Source organism: Crocuta crocuta, unplaced genomic scaffold, assembly GCF_008692635.1.
Source record: "Crocuta crocuta isolate KB4526 unplaced genomic scaffold, BGI_CrCroc_1.0 scaffold318, whole genome shotgun sequence".
NCBI classification, from domain to species: Eukaryota; Metazoa; Chordata; class Mammalia; order Carnivora; family Hyaenidae; genus Crocuta; species Crocuta crocuta.
In genome coordinates, this window is record NW_027531425.1 from 4,748,673 (window position 1) to 4,771,707 (window position 23,035).

Genomic DNA, 23,035 nt, shown 5'->3' on the forward strand with positions numbered 1-23,035 from the left:
CTATATCTGCTAAATCCCTCTTGCCATGGAAGGTCACATAATCACAGGTTCCAGTTATTACGATGTGGGGGGCCACTCTTCTGCCTACCACACTGGCCCGGCTCACATAGCCCCTCCGCTACCTTCAAAGCCTCCTCTCTACCATTCTGGGCTCCTCTGGCCCTTGGTCTAGGCTCCCCACCGGCCTCTGCAGGTCTTCCCCACCAAAGCTCTTACCACCCAGAATTGTGATTACTTGTTGATTTGTCATTTTCCTGCAATAAACTTCAAGGTCCATGAGAGCGGGGACAGGGTTGGTCTTGCTTACTGATATATCCCCAGCAATTAGCACGCTGCCTGGCACATAGTGCTCAAAAACATTTTGAGGGGGTAAACTCTTCTATGACACATCACTTTCTATTTTTTAAAAAAATTTTAATGTTTATTTTTGAGAGAGAGAGAGAGACAGACAGACAGACACACACACACACACACACACACACACACAGAGCGTGAGCAGGGGAGGAGCAGAGAGAGACGGAGGCACAGAATCTGAAGCAGGCTCCAGACTCCGAGCTGTCAGCAAAAAGCCTGATGTGGGGCTTGAATTTACAAACTGTGAGATCATGACCTGAGTCGAAGTCAGATGCTTAACTGACTGAGCCACCCAGACACCCCAGATCACTTTCTATTTTAAGTTACCTCCCAGTCATATGATTACTCCTGTACAAGACTACACACTTCTTGAAAGCAGGGTTCACATGTGGCTTGTCTGTTGTACCCCCTGGGGCACCTTGACAGTGCTCAGCTAATGTTTGTGGGACTGAATTGAATAAACAGGTTCAGACTCATCTCAATGGCCTGGCGCTTAAACACAGGGCACACAGAGGATGGGTGGGAATGAGGGTCCTTGGGTCAGCTAGGGCTGGGAAAGGAACCTGGGAAAGGTTCTGGAAGAGAAGTACTTGTGGCAGATGTTTGAAAGAGATGAAGGATAAGGATTGGCAGTGCTGAGGGGGTGAGGACATCTTATGGGAGGACTGGTGTGAGCAAAGTCAAATATAGGAGACTGCTGGTGGTGTAACCAGAGATGAGTTACGGTGGGTGAAGGCAGACATGGCGGCCAGGGCTTGGATGCCGGATGGAACTGTCTGGATTTGATGTGACAGAATGGTACCAGGGTTTACTGAGCAATGAGCGATGTGCTGAAAGCAGGGTTGGAGAACAGAGGAAGGGAGTGTTATTTCAGGAACAGAGTGCTGGCTGCAGCGGGATGATAACTGCTCCACAGAGACACCTGGATAGACTGGATGTGGAGACAGGAGATAACAGAGTCAAGGATAATTTGACACCACAGTCTGGGACCTGAGAACGGCAGGAGGATGGAGGCCTGGCTTACATTAGATGAGCAAGATGGTGAACTCAGCATTGGGCACCTGCAGTGCTGCGTGTCAGAGGGGTCTGCCTTGGGAGCGACTGAGACTCAGTCCCATTGCTTTTTCCCTGTGAAGTTCCCCACCTCCATATAAGAGATGAATTGGGAGAAGGAGGGTATTTTTTCCAGTGCCTGAATGGTCCCTTCTGCCCCCATGCGGCAGGCATGCTATTTCTGCCCCAGCCTACTCACCAAAGCAGACATTCTGACCCCGCCAGAATGAGCTAACATCTCCATTTATAGATCCCTCCCCGCTTTGTGCTAGCCATTGTCTCTGGTGCTTTGCACGTATGGACCCATTATACCCTCACAATAACCCTGAAAGGTAGGTATTAGCCCCATTTTATGGATATGGAAACTGAAGCTCCCCTAAAGGATAAGCCAACCACCCAAATCCTCACAACTAGGAAGGGAGGAACCAGATTCCTTCCCTAGTCCTTGAACTATGACTTCATGTCACACGACTGTGTCTCTTGCCTGCTGTCCAATGAGGTTTCATTTAGTTCTACCCAGTTCAGCTTTGCAAACATTTCCTGAGCACCCACCAAGTGAAGGGGGTTCTGCTAGGTGGTGAAGATTTAAAGAGGAATAAGACATGAGTCTGGTAAAGAAACATAAACCCAACTACCTCCACACAGGGCATTGAGTGTGCCTGTGAAGGGCTTAATTCTGCCCACACTCAGCCCATATGCTGGTTTCAGCCACCAACATCAAGTGTGGGCCATATCAACCGCTCCCTGAAATCCCCCAAATTTCAAAGCTGAAAGGGACCTTAGTATCCAATCAAATAGTTTTACAGATAAGGACACTGAGGCTCAGAGAGGGGAGGTGGTTTTTCCCGGGGTATCATAGCTGCTTAGTGGCAAAGCCAGGGCCAAAGCATAGGTGTCCTCTCTCTGGGGCTGGTACCCCAGGCTCAGATGGGTCCTCTTTCCTTCACCTTCTGGCAAGAAGTTCACTTCTGCCCCTCAGCAGCCCAGACTTCCCTCTCTCTTCCCCAGCCCACCACTCCCACTCCCCCTGCTGGCCTTGCACATCTTGCCCCAATCTGCCAGGTCCAGGACGGACACTCTGGGCAGTAAGACCCTGGGTGTGCAAAATCCACGCAGGCCCAGCCCTCCACCTCATTGCCACCCCTGGGTTCCTCCTCTTCAGGGTGCTGGGTGGAGGGGAGCGTAGCGCTGGGCTCTGGCAAAATCCTATGCAGCAAAGACATGGATCCCTAAATAACATTTCCAGATTGTGAGTGAGGACAAAGACCAATATTGGGGTTTGAAGGTTATTGTCGTTTGTTGGTAGCTTATTGTGTATAACGTGCTTTCTCTTCAAAACAACAAGGTGAAACAAGCTTAGTCCCTCTCGGATCCCCGACGTTTATAATATGAAGAGGGGCCAAGCGCTCCAGGCCACGCAAAGGCAAGACCTTTCCACGTTTCTGTCTGGAAGGCCGACGCTCCCTTTTCTTGTTTGGTCGGGTTTGAGAAATGCCTTCCTCTCCCTTGAGCCGGAGCCTCCAAGCCCCGACGAAGGTGGGTCTTGTTACCTTGGCAATAGCGAGGTTGGGCTGAGCGGCTGCTCCGACAGCCAATAGAGGCCACGAGGGGGCGGGACCAGCTGGGTCTTCTGCGGCTGCGGCGGGGCTCTCAGGTTAGCGGACAGGGCGTTGGAGGAGGGGGACAGGGGTCGTGGGAGGCCCTGGGGGGGGTCCGGGGCCGGCCCAAGACCCCTAGATTAGGTGGGCACTGGCCTTGGCGGTCGGATCAGGTCTTCCAGCCTCTGCACCCAAAGTTTTCGTCGGGCCTTGAGCGGGGAGGAGCTGCCGGGCGGGCGGAGGCAGAGATGGCGGAGGGCGGTGGAACAGGATGCGGGGGTCAGAGCCCAGAGCGTGGGCTGCTCCTCGGAACTCGATGCCCCCTGCGGCCGTGTTTGCGAGAGGCCTCCCTTCCGGGCCCACAGGGTGGGCCATGGAGAGCCGGAGACTTGGTCGAGAGGGAAGGCAGCATTTGGCCACAGGGTTTTAGGAGGCCCTGGAATGCTGAGCCCAGCCCCCAACCCCATTCCAACGTCCCGGCGAGAGGCCGAGAATACGGGCTGTGGTGTGGCCACCTTCCCTTTCCCGACTTCATTATCTCTTATGCAGGTGTCCGGTCTGGTTGGCCCCCCGCCAAGCCTGCTAAGCATGAAGCTCCTATGTTTGGTGGCCGTGGTCGGGTGCTTGCTCGTGACCCCAGCTCAAGCCAACAAGGTGAGGGAGGTGAGACCCCAGCACCTCTTGCACGACCACCCTGCCGGCGGACTGGGCTTCCCCAGAGGTAGCTGCTGCTCCAGCCCTGCCCCTCTCCCTCGTTCATGGGCCATACTTTGGGGGACTCGCAGGCGCAGGACTGCAGGCCTCCGAAAGGGTGGAGTGAGTGAGGGGAGTGGGGTGGTTCACAGAGCATAGGTTCTGGATCGAATGGAAACCGAGGTAGGATTCCAGCAGGGGAGTTTGTGTTTGAAGGAATTATCTAAGTTCCCCATACCTTGCTTTGCTCCTGGGTTCAAATAAGTTGGTTATAATAGCCACTACTCTTCTTAAGGATAATCAAATTATACAGTGAGTAGAAATGCTTCCTAAGTGTGAAGTCCTACACAGTTGGGAAATTTCTATTGCCAAGGGTGACCAGCCTCACCCAACCTAAGCACTGGGACTCTGGAGAAATTGCAAGTTTTTTAAGGGGCATATGCTCCAGAGCTGGGTAGCTCTATGGTATTTGAAAACTTGAGGGTCACCAAGGCTTTAAGTAAGATGGGGTCGGAGGGTTTGCTTCCAGTCCTCCCGGGGAATTCCTGATTGGTATGAAAATTTTTGTGGTGGTGTTTCTTACCCATTCAAAGAGGAAGAACCTTCTAAGGGGTTGCTTGGGTATTCCCATGAAAATGATCCACTTTTTCTTGATCACTTCTGCCCTTTGCCTTCCCCTAATCCTAACCTAGGAAGTGGGAAATGGGATGGTGGAGGGGTGGGGGGAAAGGGACACCATCCAGATCGCTGGACAGAGGTACACACAGTGGATGTGGGGCCCAGAGTAGAGGACTGTCACTTTGCTTGCCACACATGCCCTAGAGGAAATGGCAGCCCCAGGGAGCTTTCTGGGAGTCTCATTTGCCACCTGGACATTGTATGTCTTGAGGATCCCAAGATATTAGCGTCCTTCCTGCAGAGGTCATTCCTTGCTGAACTTGGGGATGGGAAAGATCAAGAGCAAATATGGAACAGGGAAATGAGAGTTGAAAGTCTTGCTAGAACCTGAACCCAGGGGCCCTGTCTACCTGATATGCTTTTTCTTCCAGAGCTCTGAAGATATCCGTTGCAAATGCATCTGTCCACCATATAGAAACATCAGTGGGCATATTTATAACCAGAATGTATCCCAGAAAGACTGGTAAGGCACTGTACATGCTGGCTCATGGCTGCTCCAGCTAGTTGAAGTTACTGTTTCCTGGGATTCTTGGATCCCTGGAGGATAAGCTTGCTCTCTCGTTCCTTTGGAGATTTTTGTCCATGGTCACACAGTTACTTGGGAACAGGGGCTAGGTGTCTTGAATTCTAGCCAGAGAGTTCCTGGTCAGAGAAGTGGATTTTGTTATTTTGCTTTGATTTGGGTGCTTATTAATATAGGCACAACGGTAGCAGAGAACTTGGGAGAGGTTGTTAGTATGCCCACATACTGTGGGATCTGTTGTGTACTTTTGCAAAGCCTTGTTATGTGTGTTATTCTGAAACAGTGTCATTAACACCTTGTACGGTAGGTGAGATAGGTAGTGTTCCCTTTTTATAATTGCAGAGTCTAAAATCCAAAACGGAAAGTTAAATTATACCCCTGGAGTCCTGAATTCGTTTCTAGGGGCTTCACTTTAAAAAAGAGATAAAAAAGCACAAATTCATTCAGAGAAAGGAGACCAGCTTGGCTCAAGGAAGTTGCAACACATTGTCCTAGAAGGAGTGATTTAAGGGAGGCTCAGAGAGGGGAGGGCTTGGGGACATCTGGTGACTGACAAAGACCCGGAGCACGGCTGGCATGCTCTGGGAGGTGGGGCACTTGGGAGTGGGAATCAGTTATGTTCAATGTGGTTTATTGGTGTGGAAGTGGAGTCAATAGAAACAACTTTAAGGAGGGGCACCTGGGTGGCTCAGTTGGTTAAGCGTCCGACTTCAGCTCAGGTCAGATCTCATGGTTTGTGGGTTCGAGCCCCACATCAGGCTCTGTGCTGACAGCTCAGAGCCTGGAACCTGTTTTGGATTCTGTGTTTCCCTCTCTCTGCCCGTCCCCCACTCATGCTCTGTCTCTCTCTGTCTCAAAAATAAATAAACTATTTAAAAAAAACAACAACAACTTTAAGGACAGTTTTGGGTAAACAGACTTACGTATGAGCTGAGGAGACATTTCTAACCCAGGCTGTTTTAGGAGCTGGGAAGCCCCATCCTTGGAGGGATCTGAGCACAGATGGGCTGACTGTTTGCTCAGGGCACCCTTAGAGAAGGGATTCACATGATGGGGACAGGATGTCCAGGCCAGTGTCATCAGGTTATACATCAGTATCATCAGGTGGGCTCTGAGAAGGTACAGATTCCAAGCACCTCCTGCCCCACCCTCAAGATTTTGGATTTTATGGTGGTTGTTTTTTCTCCCTGGCTTTATTGAGATACGTTAGATGTAGGGTGTTGTGTAAGTTTAAAGTGTACAGTCTGATGATATGATATACATATTGTGATATGATTACCACAGTAAGGCTAATTAATACCTCTGTCTCCTCACATAATTACCTTTTGTGTGTGTGGCAAGGACATTTAAGATCTACTCCCTACACAGTTTTCAAGTGTGTAATAAAGTATTGTTAACTATAGTCACCGTGCCATACGTTAGATCTTCCCCCTAAGATTTTGATTCAGTAAGTGTCGGGGAGCAGGAGGGCGGGGTGAATGTTTCTTCCTTACGTGATCATGATGCAGTTTGTTTGGAGCAGCACTTGGGAATTTTGAACATCCCTGGTTCTGAGATGACCTGAGTGATTTTCCAAGAGGCTACCTAGTTAGATGCGCAGGCTCCGATCTGGTCTTCCTGGCCTTAACTCTAGGTTTGCTGCTTGCTCAGTCTGTGACATGTTACTGTGCTTCAGTTTCCTCATCTATAAAATGGGCAGCAGTATTTTGAGTATTAAGTGTGTGTGTGTGTGTGTGTGTGTGTGGTATATGTGCTTGTACGTACCTGTGTAAGCATAGCACTTAGACAATACCTGCCCACAGTAACTGCTGTGTAAATGTCAGTTGACATTAATATGTATTATCATGTGTTATTAGAGACCACATAGATAATCATCATCAGACTTGACACCATCACCCCGGAAAACTTGAGTGCCTCCCACAACATCGGTATACTGTTTCCCTGTGGTTTCGCCCATCCTGATGGAGTCACAAAGCCCTGAGACATGAAGTCCTGGGAGGAGCCCCTGTGACCTCCTTGCATCGTGGGGTTAGAGCTCAGATAACATCAGGAAATGAACTGATAGACTGTTCGAGCCCCACAGCAGACAGTAGGGCCACATCCCACAGGTGACAGCAGATCTTATTAGCAGTGTGTCCGCCTGGGGGTAGAGTATGGCCTAAAAACCCAAGCGTGGATGCCCACAGAGAAACGAGTCCTGTCTAGACCTTTCAGGCTGTAGCTTATCTTCTCCTTGGAAGTGAGAACTAAAGGATTGCCTAATGAACAGTCTTAACTTGAGAACTTCGAGACAGTTCCATTAGGGTGGTAGGTAGAAACCGAGGCTGGCTGGGATTCTAAGGACCCAGCAACACCGGCGACGCTCCCTTAGGGGTGGGATGGGGCTTGACATGTGGTCTTAGAGCCTCGGTGCTCTGGCCAGAGGAGACCAGTTGTGTCTTCCAGTCTCTGCCACCTTGCCGCTGTGCTGTCACATTGGTCCATGGCTATGGCAATACTCGCACCCTCCTTTGTGATGCAGAGCGAAGCCAGAACTGCCTGAGCCGCAGTCCTCACGTGTAATGGCATTTGTGTTCCTGTGGTGCTGGTATCCTGCCATCTAGTGCTGGGAGTTCATAACCGCATGCTTGTAGAAGGGCACAGACCCTAACTATGTTGCTCTGTTGGTGGGTCAGCCAAGGAGATAATGTTATAGAGGCCGTCCCAGAGTAGGAAGGAGCCAAATAGGTTGGCTAGTTCAGTTGTCTCTCAGACTTTTAAAAACTACACTTTTCTACAGACTCTGTTTTGGAAACACAATGTACAAAACAAAATCAGAACCGGTGCCGAGAGGGACCCATCCCTCAGCCCCTCCCTCAGCCTGCCTCCTTGCACAGTGGTTCCTGGGGTAGCCAAGAGAGCGCAGCTTGAAAGACCCAGATGTAGTTCTGCCTCCATTTGTAAATGAGGACACTGAGACCCAGAAAGGGTAAATAAATTACCTGCAATCACAGAAAACGTAGAAGAGCAGAGAATCAAACCCAGTTTATCTTTGTAGACCTCTCCCTTTGGAGGTCTGTCCTCTGGCCAGTCCTTGGAGTCTTTTGGTACCACCCATCCCCAAAAAGGTAAATGAAAGCCCTAGGGGACGGGGTCGTGTTTAGGGTTTCACTGACTCTCAGGAGGGCCAGAGCCAGCAGAAAGATTTCAGCTTTTCATTTACTGTCCCCTAACCCTTCTACAGCCTATGACCCGTGAGTAACAGCATTCCAGTTTGAAGAACCTGAGTTGGCCCCTCCCAGCTGCCCCCGATGCCCCACCTTGGCCTTGGGGGTAGTCCACACATCCTACTGCAGCACTGGAGTGACCTTCCAAACCAGGACCCCGTGTGGCTCAGAAAGGGAGGCCTCTGGTCCTCAGGATGCTTGTAGGGACTTCCTGGAGAAGAAGGTCCCGGCAGTGATGACCAAGTGTTGTGCGTGAACCTGACCTTGTCCATCAGCTCCCAGAAGTGGCAGTGTGCCGGGTCTGGAAATGGTGGCATTTAGTTACGGTAGAAGAGGACCCCTCAGCAGCCAGGGGTGATGTGTTGAAGTTGCTACCCAGAGGTGAAACCGGAATCATCCGAGGTTTCGATGAAAGCATGTATGCTGCGTTCTAGATTTTTAAGGGAATCAGAGGATTTTAGAGGACATCTCATTTTTATTTCAACACTTGATCGTCACATCACACGTCTTCGATGCCTCTGCCAGAAACCCAGCCCGAGTCTAGAAGGACCCTGGATAGCTCAGAACAGGCCTGGTTGTTTTCAGAGAGGGGAAAATGGGCCCAGAGCCCCAGACACTTGGCAGCACAGCCAGGATAGCCCAGACCTGGCCACCCATGGCCGCATGACGCCTGGTTCACCTCTGTGAACCTCTGAGGGTGTGTTTGCCTCTTTCTGGTGGTAATGATAAAGGCGCGTTCTCCAGGTCATTTGCTTACTGTGGTCTGTGAACCACACGTGTTGAGAACCTGCCGACCTGAGGAGGGCTGGGACTGATCATGAGGCCCAGGTAAAGAGCTGAGCACAGGCCCCACTGAAACTGAGCGTCAAGGTAAAGATGAGCCAAGGATCAGGGTTTGGGTCCTGATCTCATCGTGGTGGAGATGCCACGTTGCCTTCTTGAACCCACCTCCCTTTCAAACGTGGGGCCTGTGATCTTTAGCTCACCTTACTCGGGAGCACTGTTAGGGAAAGGGGGGCAAAGTGGGCAAGCTGTTAGAGCACAGGATGCATTCGACAGTCACTTGTTCACTGAGCGCTGCCCCGCCAGGGAGCTGGGATGATGGAGAAGGCCTCTGTCCTTGAGGACATCCCCTGGGGGAGACCGTACAGATACAGATGAGGTCACAGTGCGGTGATGGAGATGAGCGTGGGGAGAGGTCAGGACTTTGAGTTGGATCTCAGAGGATGTTTTAAGAGTGAGAGCATGGAAAGGGAAGGTGGCAAAGCCGTGGGTTCCTGGCAGAGGGTGGGAGATACATCAAGGGAGGGAGTGTGGCTCATTCAGAGAAGAGTCCAGAAGACAAGCAGAGCTGGAGGATGGGGAGCAGGGTGAGGAGTGGCAGGCGATGGAACTGGACAGGTAGGCAGCCCTGCAGTGAGGATCGGTCAGTAGCCGAGAGGGACCAGCTCAGTTCTTCCTGACCCTAGAGGCTGCATGGAGACATTGAGCAGCTTTAGGCTCTAAGCTGGGGGTGAAATGCCCAGAGTTCCATTTTGGTGACCCCACTCGGCTGCCGGGTGCAGGTAGTGTTGGCACAGGGCCAGACGAGGCAGGAGAGCCATGGGGAGGCCGGGCCACCTGCCAGAGGCAAAAATGATCAGAGCTTCATCTAAGACACAGCAACGGGAGACAGCAGAGAAGGTGGGTCTTAGAAACTTAAGGAGATAAAACCACTGGCTTTTGTAGATTCATAGGTGAGAGGAAAAGGCAGTGTCAGAAGTCATTGCCAGGTTTTGACTTGGTCAGTGGAGTGGACGGTAGGGGTGCTTTCTGCCATTTGGAACACAGACCCCGGGACTGGGGGGTTGGGGTGGAGGGGCAGATGGGTGGATGTAGAGTTTGCGCACCCTGTGGGGTGCTCCTGTGCGGAATTCAGTGGACAGCTGGACGTAGGAGGGCCCTGGGGCGGTCCTGACTAGAGATTCTAGTCTCAGATACCAGTCTAGGCCTCACCAGCTCGGAGTTGAAAATCTTTGGAATGGATGAGCCCAGCAGGGGGCCTGTAGCAGGAGACAGGAGGCAGCTGAGGGCAGAAGTTTGGGGAACGTTAGCGTTTTTGGTGCCAGCCCTATAGGTACACTTTGGAGAGCTGGTTCGGAAGGGCAGCGGCCAGGTGCTGTGAGGCTCTGGGTTTGGAAGGGGGGTTGTGCCAGCCTGACGCGTTATAAACTCCGCACCCCCTGGAGCACCCTCACCTCTGCCCAGTGCCCTCCCTCCCAGGCTGCCTGCTTCCTGTGGCCCTGCGCCCACCGCCCTGTCCGTCTCTGTTGCAGCAACTGCCTGCACGTGGTGGAGCCCATGCCGGTGCCTGGCCATGACGTGGAGGCCTACTGTCTGCTGTGCGAGTGCAAGTACGAGGAGCGCAGCACCACCACCATCAAGGTAGCCCCTCTCTCGGGGGCGCCCCCACCCTCACCCCAGTCCCCGGCTGCCCGTCCCTCGCGGTCTCTGGCTGTATTCCGAGCATCCCAAGTGGCTGTGGGACTGGCTCCTGGGCTGGGCTTGTCACAGCCGCAGGGGCCCGCTTCCTACACCTTCTTGGAGCCAGCTTTCTCCTCTGCCATCTGTCTGGTGGCTCCCAGTACTCGGCGGGGAGGGTTGGGGGTGGGGTTCCTGGAAACCTGGGAGAGGTGTTCAGGGTCACTCTTTTCTTCCCATTCTTCCCGGTTTTTCCCTTCCTCTCTCTCCCGTTCCTTCAGTGAGCCTCTTTTGGGTGCCTTTTATGTTCTGGGCACCGTGTGGGATGCTGCTAATAGAGCGGTAAGCCCGCCCCCCCTGGAACATCCAGTCTAACGGGGCTCCTCGGAGTCCTGGAAAGCTCCCAAGGGCTGAGGACCAGGGCTGGTGTCTGCATGGCGGAAGCTGGCAGGAGGGGCCTCAGCCCTGACCCTCGTTCTCCGAGGCTGTTGGGTGAATTCAGGAGAGAAGTGGTAGACACGACCCCTGCCACAGCGAGCGAGGACAGGGGCCTTGTTCTTCCCTCCGCCTGAGGCAGATGCGACAGCACCACGGCTCACACTAGCAGAGCCTCATCCACCCAGAGCTCCCCAGGCCTCCTCCTAGTCTGTGTTCTAACACCTGAGCCAGACCCCACCTGCCAATTTCTAGTTTAAGCTCTTCCTGGCCAGGTTTTAAACTTACTTCTGCTTGTTCTGTGGAGAGTCTAGAAATAGCATCAAGAAAGGAATCTAGGAATTTGATGACACTGCCTAGTCCAGGTTTCTCCTTTTGAGGCACAGGAGGGGCGGCGATGTCCCCTGCTGTCCTGCCCAGACCAGGGAGCTGGCAGCTTTTCCCTGCCGAGCAGTCCTCCGTGTGCCCGCCTTCCTGATGGAAGCCTGTCCCCACGTCCATCATCACCCTGCCAGGCTGTGCAGACCCAACTCCTTTTATCCTTCTGCCTGAGCTAGCCGCTCCTGGAGCATCTTTCTCCTGCTCTGAACAGGCTCCAGGGGCCCCGCCCTCTGGGGACCAGATGGCTGAGACTGGATTCTGAGCCAGGTGTCTCCTCTCCCTATTTGGCAGAAAGGGACTTACCGATATGGGGACCTCATCAGACACACTTCCTAATCCCTCAAATTTCCCTCCAGTCCTCCTTCTGAGAAGCCTCCCCAGCCCCCCAGCTTTAGCCTGTGAAACACCCAGCCTCCACTCCCCTTCCCCTTCCTGGGGTACGGGCAAGAGGTCTGACCATTTGCCCTGTTTAAAGAGGCATAAACGCTGATGCTCCAATCAGGGAGGAAGTTGGTCCAGTTGAACTTGACCTTTGACTGAGCTGAGCTTTGATGTGAAAGTCCCAAGGTTTCTCTCTTCCTTTTGTCCCTCCTCGCAATCCATTTAAGGCCAAGGCTGGGATCTGAAGCCAGTGATGGCCAGGCGTTGTGGAAGTAGGAAAGCATTTGAGACAGTAAATCTGAGTTCGAGTCACGTCTCTCCCACTTGCTAGCTTTGGTACCTAGGCTGAGCGGTTTCGCCTCACGGTTCTCAGTCAGGTGATTACCGGCCGCCCAGGGGGCATTTGGACACAAGTGAAGATGCCTCTGTGGTCCCAGTAGCTGAGGTGGATTAGTAGTGCCAGTCAGGGACTGTGGCTGCTGAGTGTCCTGGAGAATCCTGTCTCAAAGGCCCAGAGCATCACACTGAGAAACATTGAATTAGCCTCTCTGAATCTGTCTTCTGTAAAACAGAAATTATTCCAGCTTGCGAGGCTCTCCACGTATATAGGAGATTCAGGAAGCTGTCATTCTGCCCCTGCCTCTCCCCTCACTGCAGGGTGGCTGCCGGGAGGGGGAGATATAGCCTCAGGCCATCAGTGTGCACCTCCTTGCCAGCCTGTCCCCTCCACCAATTGGCATGCCCTCTCAGGACTGGATTTCATACCTGTCCATCCTGTTGGCAGGGGGAGTGAGCCCTCTTGCCCAGGTGCTCGGCTTCTGCCCTCAGGCTTCTCCACCAGCCGGTTCTTCCTTGCTCTTAGTGTCCCATTGCTTTCCACCCTTTCTTAGAGATAACCAGGTAGGCCCCGTTTCCCTGCTCCCCACTCCTGGGAGCATCTTGGGGTATCAGGATCCAGACGTCTTTCTTCATTATCCGTTGTTTTTATGTCCACCATTCTTGTGGGATCCCCTGAGTTTTAGGGCAGAGCTGGTACACATGTGGAATAGGGCATATCCCCTTCAATCCCCTTCACTCTTGCCCCCCAAGCCCTCTGTGACCTCGGCCTTCCCCTGTGCAGCCCTGGAGACAGCCACACCATCGGCTACGCGCGGCACAAGAATGGGCACGACTTGCCATCCTAGCTGCGCACGTTCACAGGGCAAGCTGGCTCTTTCCCTCAGGTCATCATTGTCATCTACCTGTCAGTGGTGGGGGCTCTCTTGCTCTACATGGCCTTCCTGATGCTGGTGGACCCTCTCATTCGAAAGCCGGATGCATACACTGAACAGCTGCACAATGAGGAGGAGAACGAGGTAACTGGGGTTCTGGGCGCTGGGACCCTGCCACTACCTCTGCCCACACACAGCATCCTGGGTCCCCAGCATGCGAGTCCCCAGGGCAGAACCAGGACAACATCATGAAGGCCTCGTTGGGGATCCGTGTCCCCCACCCCCAGTGCTCCAGTTCGCTCTTCTCCTGATCAGCGTCCCACACATCACCCAGGCTCTAGAGCATTCCCCGGCAGGGGACTGTTCTTTGCACTCCCACATGGGGCGGGAGGTGGCCCTGCGGGCTTCCTGACATCTGGCATCAGGCAGCCCTAGAGCATCAGCCGGAGGGGCCAGATGTTCTGTTGCCCTGCCTCTCTCAGGAGAAGTGGGCCACCCCGGGCTGGTCACATGTAAACACACACGATATGCTGGTTGCTCAGACATTGGTGCTGAGCTCTTGGCAGACTTGGAGGTAGCAGGTTTGTCCTTTAGTGATTCTGTGATCCTCTGTGGAGCACCTGCTTGACGCAAAGCACAATCTGGCACCTTGAGAGAAAAGTAGGATTTTATGAGCCAGTGAGGAATAAAGTAGGTGGCGGTGCCGAGGTGGGAAATCCCTGTGTGTGCTGGCGGAACTTGGAGCTTTCTGAGGATGAGGATGAGGGAGGCATGTTGGATTGGTGGCAAACAGAGCTGGCCGGTAGGTTTAGGCCAGATTAGTATTGGCCTCAAATATCAGGCTAAGGAGTTTCAACCTCATGAGATAAAGAGGATGGGGGACCACTGACCCCAGGGAGTCTGCAGGCCCCTCAGGTTAGGGCTGGTGGGGCTGGGGCCAGGCCCGGCATGGCCTGCAACCACTCTTGCCCTCTTCCATCTGTCCCCATGCCAAGGGGCTAGGGGCGCCCTGCAGAGGAAGTCCTGGGTGGGGCAGGGCAGCTTTTTTCCAGCTGCGGAAAAAAGCTCTTGGTGGGAGTGAGAAGTGGTGCGTGTGTAGCCGGCCTGGGCGGGGGTGTGGTGAGCCAGCACGTTCCCCCAGCGAGGCTCTTCCTGCCATGTGCCCGGAGCGCCCCTCTATGAGGTCACCCAGCCACCACGGCGGCCTGAGAGCAGGGGTATCTGCAGGCAGGGCAGGTCCCACTGCCACTCTCTACCCCGGGGCACGGGCTCCGAGAAGTTGTGGAGAGCGTAGAACAGTCCAGGAGCTCTGTCCTTGGTGGCTCCTGGCTGCTGGAAGAGACTGTTTATCCCCAGAGTGAGGAAGGAGCGAGCGAGCCAGCACACGCACAAAGGGGCTTCTAGGGGCGAGGCATCGCAGCCATGTCCTGGGAGGGTGAGTTGAAGAAACTGGGAGATGTTTAGCCTGAAAACAAATGAACCAAACTCAAGGAGATCCGTGAGAGCGGACTTCAGATAGCACCTCTTCAGGAGAGGGCTTTGCTGCGCCCAGGTGAAGCCGGGGCACGGGGACCCACAGTTGGAGTTAGGAGAGGGAGTCTGAACAAGGTCTAAGAAGCAGTCTTCTTGCAGATGACACCGGCGATAATGGGTCGGGTGGGCTCCCTTGTAAGCTAGTGTGTTTGGACTCACAAGAGACCACCAGGCGTCGGCTACACTGCCACCAGGCAGTCATAATTTAGAAGCTTTCAAGCACTGGGTTGGAGGTGGGGAAGGGCACATCCCCCACCAAGAGGGTCCAGGGCTCAGGCCTCAGTGTGTGGCCATTAGGCAATGGGTCTGGGCCAGCACGCGCCAGAAGACGAGGCCAGGAGAGTAGGGAGGCCTGGCCATCCCATGGGCCCTGTTGCTTCTCTTGGGTGTGTGCCTGGACCGTCCCCAGTCTGCCCCCAGCCTCCTGCTGACATGAATTTGGCCAAAGTGGGGAACAAGAGGATGAGCCTCGCCCCCTTGGAGCTGGGGCCTGGGAGGTGGCGGTGCTGGCGGTTGGGTGGTCTGCGTTCAAGAGGAAACCTTGTGTGTGTACCCGGTTATTAATGTACAGTAATAGCAGCTCTGATGGGGAGGAGCATTGCTAATAAACACTCGGCGATTAGGGGTAATGTGGTAATTGCAGTCCTGGCTGGGGGAGTAATTGAGAGATACAGCTCCGTGATTACACAGCCCGTGCTGCGATTTCTCTGGAATGCATGGCTCTCGGGCATGGCCTTGTTGTGTCTCCCGCCATCCTGGATGTGGTGCCGGAGGGGAGGGCAGCCTGCCATCTCTGGGTCTGGATGCGGGCCCCTTTTCCCCAGGAGACCTGGGATGCCCCCCACTTTGAGTCTTAAGTCGTACCTGCCTCGGTTTGTTTGAGGGGGCTTAAGGCAGAGTGGGGGTCTTAGGTTTGGTCATCCAGTGTCTGAGAGCAGATCGTGGAGCCAAGGAAGACGGTTCCTGGGCGCAGATTTTGGCTAGTGGGAAGGAGGATTGTCCTGCGAGGAGGTGTCGTGGGTGCCTGCAGGGGCAGTGGGGTACCTTAGGCTGCCCTCCAGCTGAGGCCGGCAAGCCCATGCTACACACTGTGGAAGGAGGTCCACCTTGATAGACAGAGGGGGGATGGGTGACACTCCCTCACCTCCTACCCCAAGGTTCTAGAAGATAATAAGAGGTGCTCAGTCTCTGATACCCTGACCCAGCCAGCTCTGCACAGATATGGAGGGTGGGGCAGGGTGCGGCTCCTGGTACCTGAGGGTGGTTAGGGAAATACCTTCTGGCAGCCATGACTGAGGCATAACTGCCCCCCCCACCCCCGCCCACATTCAGCACCCTCAGCATGGATTGTCCCCTAGTCCCAGTACTCCGTCTGGCTCCCCATCCCCTCACCTTGTGATTCTGGGTGGTGTCCCCAACTTAGGTGTTCCTAGGTCATCTCTCCTGGGGGTTCAGCAGCTCCATTTTCTCCCATGGACATGGCTGTTCTTCCTCCCGCTGAACTCCAGAATCCTGCAGGTGACACTTTGTAGACTTATATACCTAAAGTTTGCCCTCGGGTTTACACCCCAAGACAGAGCCCAAACCGAAAGAATGAGCAGGGACCATGAAGGCAGTTGGTGAGATCAGGTTTTAGGAGATGGGCAGTCAGAAAGTGGGTGCTTTGGGCAGCCCTTTATTAGACAGGGGGCTGGACACTTTTCCTTTCCTTCCTGTTAGTCTGGGAAGGAAGGCTTCCTGCCCTCAGGGGTCTTCAGAGCCAGCTCAGGGGATAGATGGGACAGTGACAGCTCAGCTGCTGTAGGGACACTGGGGTCCGTAGTGTCCAAAGGTCTCATCTCTCCAGAGACCCAGTGCCCTTGGTCTTGGATGTTGAGGGGTACTCTGCTGACCCACCTGTCTCAGTGCACTTGGGGAAACGGGGGTGGGGTTGGGGGCAGGGAGAGCAGGCCCCAAGGCCACCTGGCTGAGCAGCGGTGGAGCCAGGGCTGAGGCTGTGTCTCTGGGTTCATTGATCGTCTGGAGAATGTTTCCCTTAAGGAAGCAAGAAGGACAGGGTCCCCCTTGGAGTAAAGGATTTAGCTTTCACCCTATAAGGAAGAGAGTTGGAACAGGACCTCTCAGGTTCTTTGAAAGTTCTCCTGGGCCCGTACAACTCAGTGACCTTGAGGGGGAAACTGTCCAGGCTCCAGTGCCCACCCCCCACCTTGAGTTGGGAGCCAATCAGAGATGAGATCTAGGGGTTGGATCACTTCCCAGGTTTGGGGGTCCTTGGCTCCATTCCCCCAATTCCTGTAGCCAGGAGCTCTGCTGCCCCGGGGCGAGAGGTCTGGGAGAGGAAGGGAAGCCTCCCCCACAGCCTCAGCCCCAGTGCCCGAGGAGGGAGATGAAAGCCTGTCGTGTTCCCTTTGAAAGTGCTGGCAGGCCTCAGTGGGCCCTGATTGCCGCGCGCTGCCTCCCCTGGGATTCCGGCAGCATTAGGCTTAATCCCCAGGCTCAGACACCCTTTGAAAGGAGGAAGCAAGCATGTTTGCTAGGACAGAAACAGCAAACAGAGCTGTGTTAGATGTACGGGTTTGGCCCTCTTTGAAGAGAGAGAAATGAGGGTTTCCATGAGGCTCTGGGTGTCTCTGCTACTTGCAGCGTGGGCCCCTGAGCTCCGAGGGCTCCTCAGAGATCTCACCCCACTGGGGCTGGGTGCCCCCCGTGTGAGAGGGATGTGTGGGGAAGCAAAGGATGGTGGCCATGACGGGGGCTGCAGCTGGGAGCATGAAGGAACTGGGGTGGCCTCCCCTTCTGTCCATGGACGGGTGGGCCATGCTGTGTGCCAAGGGCCCTCGCCCCGGGAAAGCCAATGGAGACACACGCTGATGGGGACAGTTTTCCCATCTCCTCTGGGGACAGACAGAAAAGTACATGGTTCTCGAGCATCCGTTAGGAGACCCCCAGCACTGCCGTTGGGAGCAGGGCTTTGGAGCCATAGCTCGGAGTTGAAGTCCGGCTGCCACTTACTAGCCACGACACCTGATCCCTTAGCGTGGGTTCCTCAGTCCGGAATGGGCGCCATGTCCTCGTAGTCATGTGGGTACCAGCTTGACAGGGCTTTCTTCATCCTTAAGAACGAGCTGTCTCTGTGAGGTCTGAACGGCCCTGGGATTGTTGGAGGGGAGGCCTGGTGGTGGTGAGGGGCGGCCGCCCCCCAGGCCGGTGTAGCTGCAGGGCTGGGGGATGCGGGGGAGGCGGGGCCGGGAGTGCGCCCCTCAGCCGGCTCAGGGCCTGGAATGCTGTGTCCACGAGTGCTTGCTCTGTGAGGAGCTGCGTCAGCGGGCAGGGCTTTTGGGCGAGGGAACGGCATCGTGCCACGTCCTAGGAAGGTGACTGGGAGCGTGTGGGAGTCCGGGAGAGCTTTGCCGCAGAGAAGCAGTGGGATTTGGCGACAGCAGGAAGGATTTGGGTTAAACTGGGACGAAGGAGGGAGGCGGTGTGGTCACTTTTCTGGAGGGCTTTGCACCAGGGCCATTCTTAGCTGCGCGACTGGGTAAGTGACAAGAGTGCCTGTCCTGCCCCCACTCCCAGGACTGGGGAGAAGGGTGGAGGGGCCACAGCACCGGGTGGGGGGTTCTCTTTTCCTCCATCTCCTTGTCATCAGAGAGGCTTCGGCCCAGCCCCGTGCTGACTCGGAACCAGTGCTCCTACCCGGGCTGGAGAGGCTTCATCTAGGCCAGTAGGGTGGTGGTCGTCAGCTCTGGCCTGTGTGCACCGGGCTCTGGGGCCTCCCAGGCTTGGAGAGGAGGGGGCTCGAAGTGCCTGATTCCGGGTGCCTTTACAGGTGCTTTGTTCTTCCCCTGAGCTAGCGGGAAGATAGCGGCTTATTTCCTTGTTTCCCACGTTGGCTCCCTCTTAGGAGAAACCAGCCAAAGAAGGACCCGCCCAGCAGAGTGCTGGGGGAAGAGAGTGGCTGACACGGTTCAGACCCCAGCCAGCCACCAAAATGGCTGTGTGGCCTTGGGTAGCAAAAGGATTCATCTCCCATAGCCTCAGTTTCCCCATCTGCAGATGTGCCAGTCTTGTAAGCCTGGGGACAATCCACGTAACGTACTTAGCAGAACCCACAGCACTTAGTGACACTTGTCATCGTCATGCTAGTCTGGTCCCGCTGGGCATCCCCTGGGGTCCTGTGGGTATCCAGGCGCCTCCCTCCTGTCCTAGCTGCCCTCCGGCCTCCCTGACTTCCCGGAGACCCAGCCTCAGAGGAAAGGAGCTCGATCAGAGGAGAGGGGCTAGAAATGGTTCCAGCTGCGAATGGTTCCGCCTCCAGCTGCGAAGCTGCCTGTAGAACGGGCAAGGATGCGGCCCCGCTCTGGGCCGTCTCTAGAACAGATGTGGAGTCTTTAATACCTTTTAATCAGACTATTAGCAAGGGAAACACGGAGGCTCTCAGCAGCAGCTTTCCCCCACTTAGGAGCTGTTTGTTAAGACTTTACATGAAGGGAAAACAAATGATACTGTGGTAATGCGGTGAATTTCAGCATGTTCCCTTAATGCTCTGCTCTTGGCTTCCTCTGGCTTCCCCTCCTCAAGACGTTCTTCCAGGACGCAGGGCAGTGGAGAAGCAGGGCTGAGGCTGCCCCGACCTCCAAGGCTGCCTGAGTGCCCCAGCCCGCACCTTGGAGCTCCCCCCTGGGCACTCCTTGCAGGACCCGGAAGGGATGGGATTAGCAGTGGTGGGGGGTTGGGGGTGGGGGGCAGGTGGAGAGAGAAGCCCCTGAGGCCCCCCAAAGCCAGGACAGCCAGGTGCTGGTGGGCCAACAGCTTCCCCGGCGGGTCTTCAGTGCCCGCCTCCCCTGCACGGCCACACGGAGGCCTGTGGTTCCCCGCCCCTCGCCCCCACCCGTAGCACTCAGCTGGCACAGCTGAACCAGGAAGGAACCACACTGAAAGGTGGGACGGCGCCACGGGGGGTTTTCAGAGGCAGCTCCCTCTGGCAGCAGGCTGCCCTTTCTGCCCATCTCCCACCGAGGAGAGCTGGGGTCTGACACGGACACTGCGGTGCCTGTTCTCTGCCAGGCGCTGCCAAGACTTCACTTTCTTTGCCTCATCCAGAAGCTGCTCCTGCGGCCCTCCCTGTGTGGCTAGGGAAATAGGTTTAGAGGATGAGCTGGCTCGCCCAGGGGCACATCCCGATAGGCGTCGGAGCCAAGATTCATAACCAGGTTGGTTCGATTCTTGAGTGTTCTTAACCACTAAGCCGAACAGTCCAGGAAGAAGGAAACTAAACATCTCTTGAGCTCCTACTCCACAGCGGCCAGTATACTAAGAACTTGATAACGTACTGTTTTCTTTAACCTTGCCATACCCATCTCCCAATCCGAAACCAGGTTTTTCAAAGTATGGATCACAACTGTTAGGTTGTGAAATTCAATTTACTGAATCGTGACCACAATTTATAAAATGAAATGGAGCAGAGCAGAGAACATCAGAATGCCTCATACTAAGTATCTTATACAATTTCCTGCTGACAGAACAGTCAAAAGAAGTCTGAAAAGACTGGCTTTATTAAATTGAAGCTTGGAGGAATAATCACTTGTCCAGGGGCACGGGGTGCTAGGTGGCAGAGCCTGTCCCTCTTTCCCAGCTCCCACTCAGAGGCCTGTGGGATGGGTGCTGGGGGTCTGAGCCAGGGAGAAGGTGGTCCCTTGGAGCCCAGGCCTGGAACCCAGGAGTCCTGACTCCTGCTCAGTGCGCCCCCTGCCTCACGCTGCCAGTACCTGCGTCCTTGATGTCCCCGTGATCCTCAGCTATCCAGGCTGAGGAAGCTTCCTCAGGGTTCTGGACTGGGGCTTCCAGAGGGCAGCGTTCTCATGAGGCAGTGACTCAGAGCTCCATGGGGACAGTGAGCTACCCCCCAGCCTCACCCCTAGCTGGCCACTGCTCTGCAACTGCCAGCCTGCCTCCCCTACCCTCGCCTAACCACCTCTCCCTCCTCCCCTGCCTGGCAGCTGCGAGGCGACAGAAGACGTGCCAGCTCGGGGCATTAGAAGCAAAGTTGCATTTACTGGGCGGCTCTGGGCTTAAGAGAGGTGTGCTAATCCCTTAAGAGATGTGTGGCAGGAGATGAGAGGCCGGGAGAGCGAGGGAGGAAATCCCCACAGGGGTGTGGGCCTGGCCCTCGGCTCTAATTCCCCCCAAAGATCAGGTTGGGGTCCTACAGGAAATGCAGGGGCTCTGGAGCTTCAGAGGCAGAGAGGTGGTAATTAGGGGAGCCGCTGCCTTTGACAACAGAGGCGGTTCTGAGAGCACAGGGGAAGGGGATCAGTGGGGCACACGGAGGAGCAGAGCCATCCTGACCTGACCCGTCAAAGGGGAGTGGGCCTGAGAGGGCTCTGGACCGGGAAGCCTGGGGTCCATCTCCCATTCCCCATCCCCAGCCAAGCAGCTCCTGTGCACACTCCTCGGTGTGCCCGGCCTCCCCGCCAGAGCCCACATCAGGGCAGCCAGGCCCTAAGCCCTGGGCCTCCCCCGCTGTCCCTGCGCCCTGGCTGTCAGGGTGGAGGAGTTCTGCAGCCTAGTCCCTGCCACGGGACACACTGATGCTTGTCCCTGAACAGCAGATGGCATCAGGGCGTCTGCTGACCAAATGAGCAAACAGTCCAGGAAGACCTTTCCTCTTGCAGGTTAGAAATAGGCCAGTGTGGGGGTGCCTGAGTGGCTCTATCGGTTGAGTGGCCAACTCTTGATTTCCGCTCAGGTCATGCTCCCAGAATTGTGGGATTGAGCCCCACGTTGGGCTCTGCACTAAACATGGAGCCTGCTTGAGATGCTTTCTCCCTCTGCCCCTCTCACCTGCTCTCTCTCTAAAAAATAAATACATAAATAAAATAAAGTAAAAGAAATAGGCCAGTGGGATGCAGCCAGGGACTCGACTTGAACTGGAGCAGTGTGGTGACCAGGGCCTCTGCTCATACCCCTCCCAGAGCGCCCCCTCTCCAAGGCCCCACCTTACGTGTTCTGCAGACACCAAGCCTGCAGCTGGCCTGGTGTGCTGTGCTGGGCCCTGTCGAGGACAAGGCAAGGCCCCCAAGCCGCCCCCAAACATGGAGGGGGGGGTCCAGCCTCCTGGTCTTCGGGGAGCTCAACCTTTGGGATTGCTCTAAGGGCATTTTTTTCTGTGTCAGGGTTTTGAGATCTATCCCCCCACCCCCAGCTCACAGTGCCAAAGCTTGTCTCTATTTTCTTCCACTACAGGATGCTCGCTCTGTGGCAGCCGCCACTGCCTCCCTGGGGGGCCCTCGAGCAAACACCGTCCTAGAACGCGTGGAAGGCGCTCAGCAGCGGTGGAAGCTGCAGGTACAGGAGCAGCGCAAGACCGTCTTCGATCGGCACAAGATGCTCAGCTAGATGGGCCGCTGAGGTCAGATCAAGGACCAGAGACCACGGCTGCCAGCTTCTGGGGCTGGACGGAGCCAGAGGCCCTTTCCCCCCACTTGGTGCCACCCTTCCCAGGTTTTCTCTTTAGAAGCCCGTGGCCACTTTCCCTCTCCTCTCTCTTTTTAGGAAAGTCGTAGCCCGCTGATCAGATCTGGGAAGAGTGATGGGGTCCCTGGTCTCTGGTTTGCCTGCTCACATCTTGGGGTTAAGGGGAGGGGATGGTGGCTAGAGCAGAGCTGAGACTCCTCAGGTGGCCTCAGGATTGGAACAGTCGAGACCACCTTACTTCACCCTGGCCACCCTTCCAGCTCCAAATCTCGGGAATGTTCTTAGCCTTTGCAAGATGGAGCTGGGCCATCCAGAGCTTAGTGTGTTGGAGGAAAGCAGTCCGCATGGGCTCCTCTGCTGCGAATTGTGTGGCCACCTTCCTCCCACCTCAGTACCTCAGCCCCAGCTCCACCTGTTTCCAGCCCTCAGGATGTCTCTGGTGGGACAGCCGATCCCACTGAGCCACACTGTGTCTTCAGGGCACACCCGGACGCTTGTCTCCCCTCCCCCCCCACTCTTCCACACTCTTCCACCAGTGCACGGCGGTGCCGATGCAGCTTGCTTACTCTGCCACCTGGGCCCTCACCCCCACATCCCCGTGTCTGCACTTGCTGAGCCAGACAGTTGGTGGGACCATGTGGCCAAGAGGCTGAGTGGTGGCTCTGAATATCATAGCTCCTGTCCTTGGATTTCCTCTCGCTTCTGAATTTCATTGTAGCAGTGCATGGAGAGAAACGTTTGTCCTTCCGTTGTCTGTACATCAAGGAAGCCATCATTAAATTGTCTTATTTCTCTCACTTCCTGGATTTCAAGAGATCTAGAGAGCTGGGCGTGTTTCACAAGTGATGTGATAAGCGCTGTGTCCCAGAGAAGGGACAGAGAACATTGTCCTTAATAGGTCCAGGCAGGGAATCAGAGCCTGGACGGTCCTGGTTGCTGCGGCAGGGCCCACAGTGGAGGCCGGGTGGAGGAAGGGTGGAGACTGGCCCCTCTCGAGCTCTGTCCGCTGGCCGTCGGGAATTACCTTGAGATTTTGTGTTTCATCTTTGTGGG

The 23,035-nt window shown here is 55.1% G+C and overlaps 1 protein-coding gene across 3 annotated transcripts; it reads left to right on the forward strand.

Annotated features, from left to right (window-relative positions):
* The first annotated feature begins 3,017 nt into the window (after positions 1 to 3,017).
* Positions 3,018 to 22,779, forward strand: TMEM9 (transmembrane protein 9). Of its 3 annotated transcripts, none has more exons than XM_077772059.1 (6): positions 3,018 to 3,061; positions 3,555 to 3,668; positions 4,748 to 4,839; positions 10,421 to 10,529; positions 12,986 to 13,117; positions 21,752 to 22,779. In XM_077772059.1, exons 2-6 carry the CDS (start codon positions 3,594 to 3,596, stop codon positions 21,902 to 21,904), a joined length of 561 nt encoding a protein of 186 aa, XP_077628185.1. In that variant the 5' UTR covers positions 3,018 to 3,061; positions 3,555 to 3,593; the 3' UTR covers positions 21,905 to 22,779. The 3 variants fall into 3 exon arrangements, with proteins under 3 accessions (XP_077628185.1, XP_077628187.1, XP_077628186.1); XM_077772061.1 differs by having other exon boundaries at positions 3,555 to 3,659; XM_077772060.1 differs by lacking the exon at positions 3,018 to 3,061 and adding an exon at positions 3,073 to 3,149.
* Positions 22,780 to 23,035: the final 256 nt, after the last annotated feature.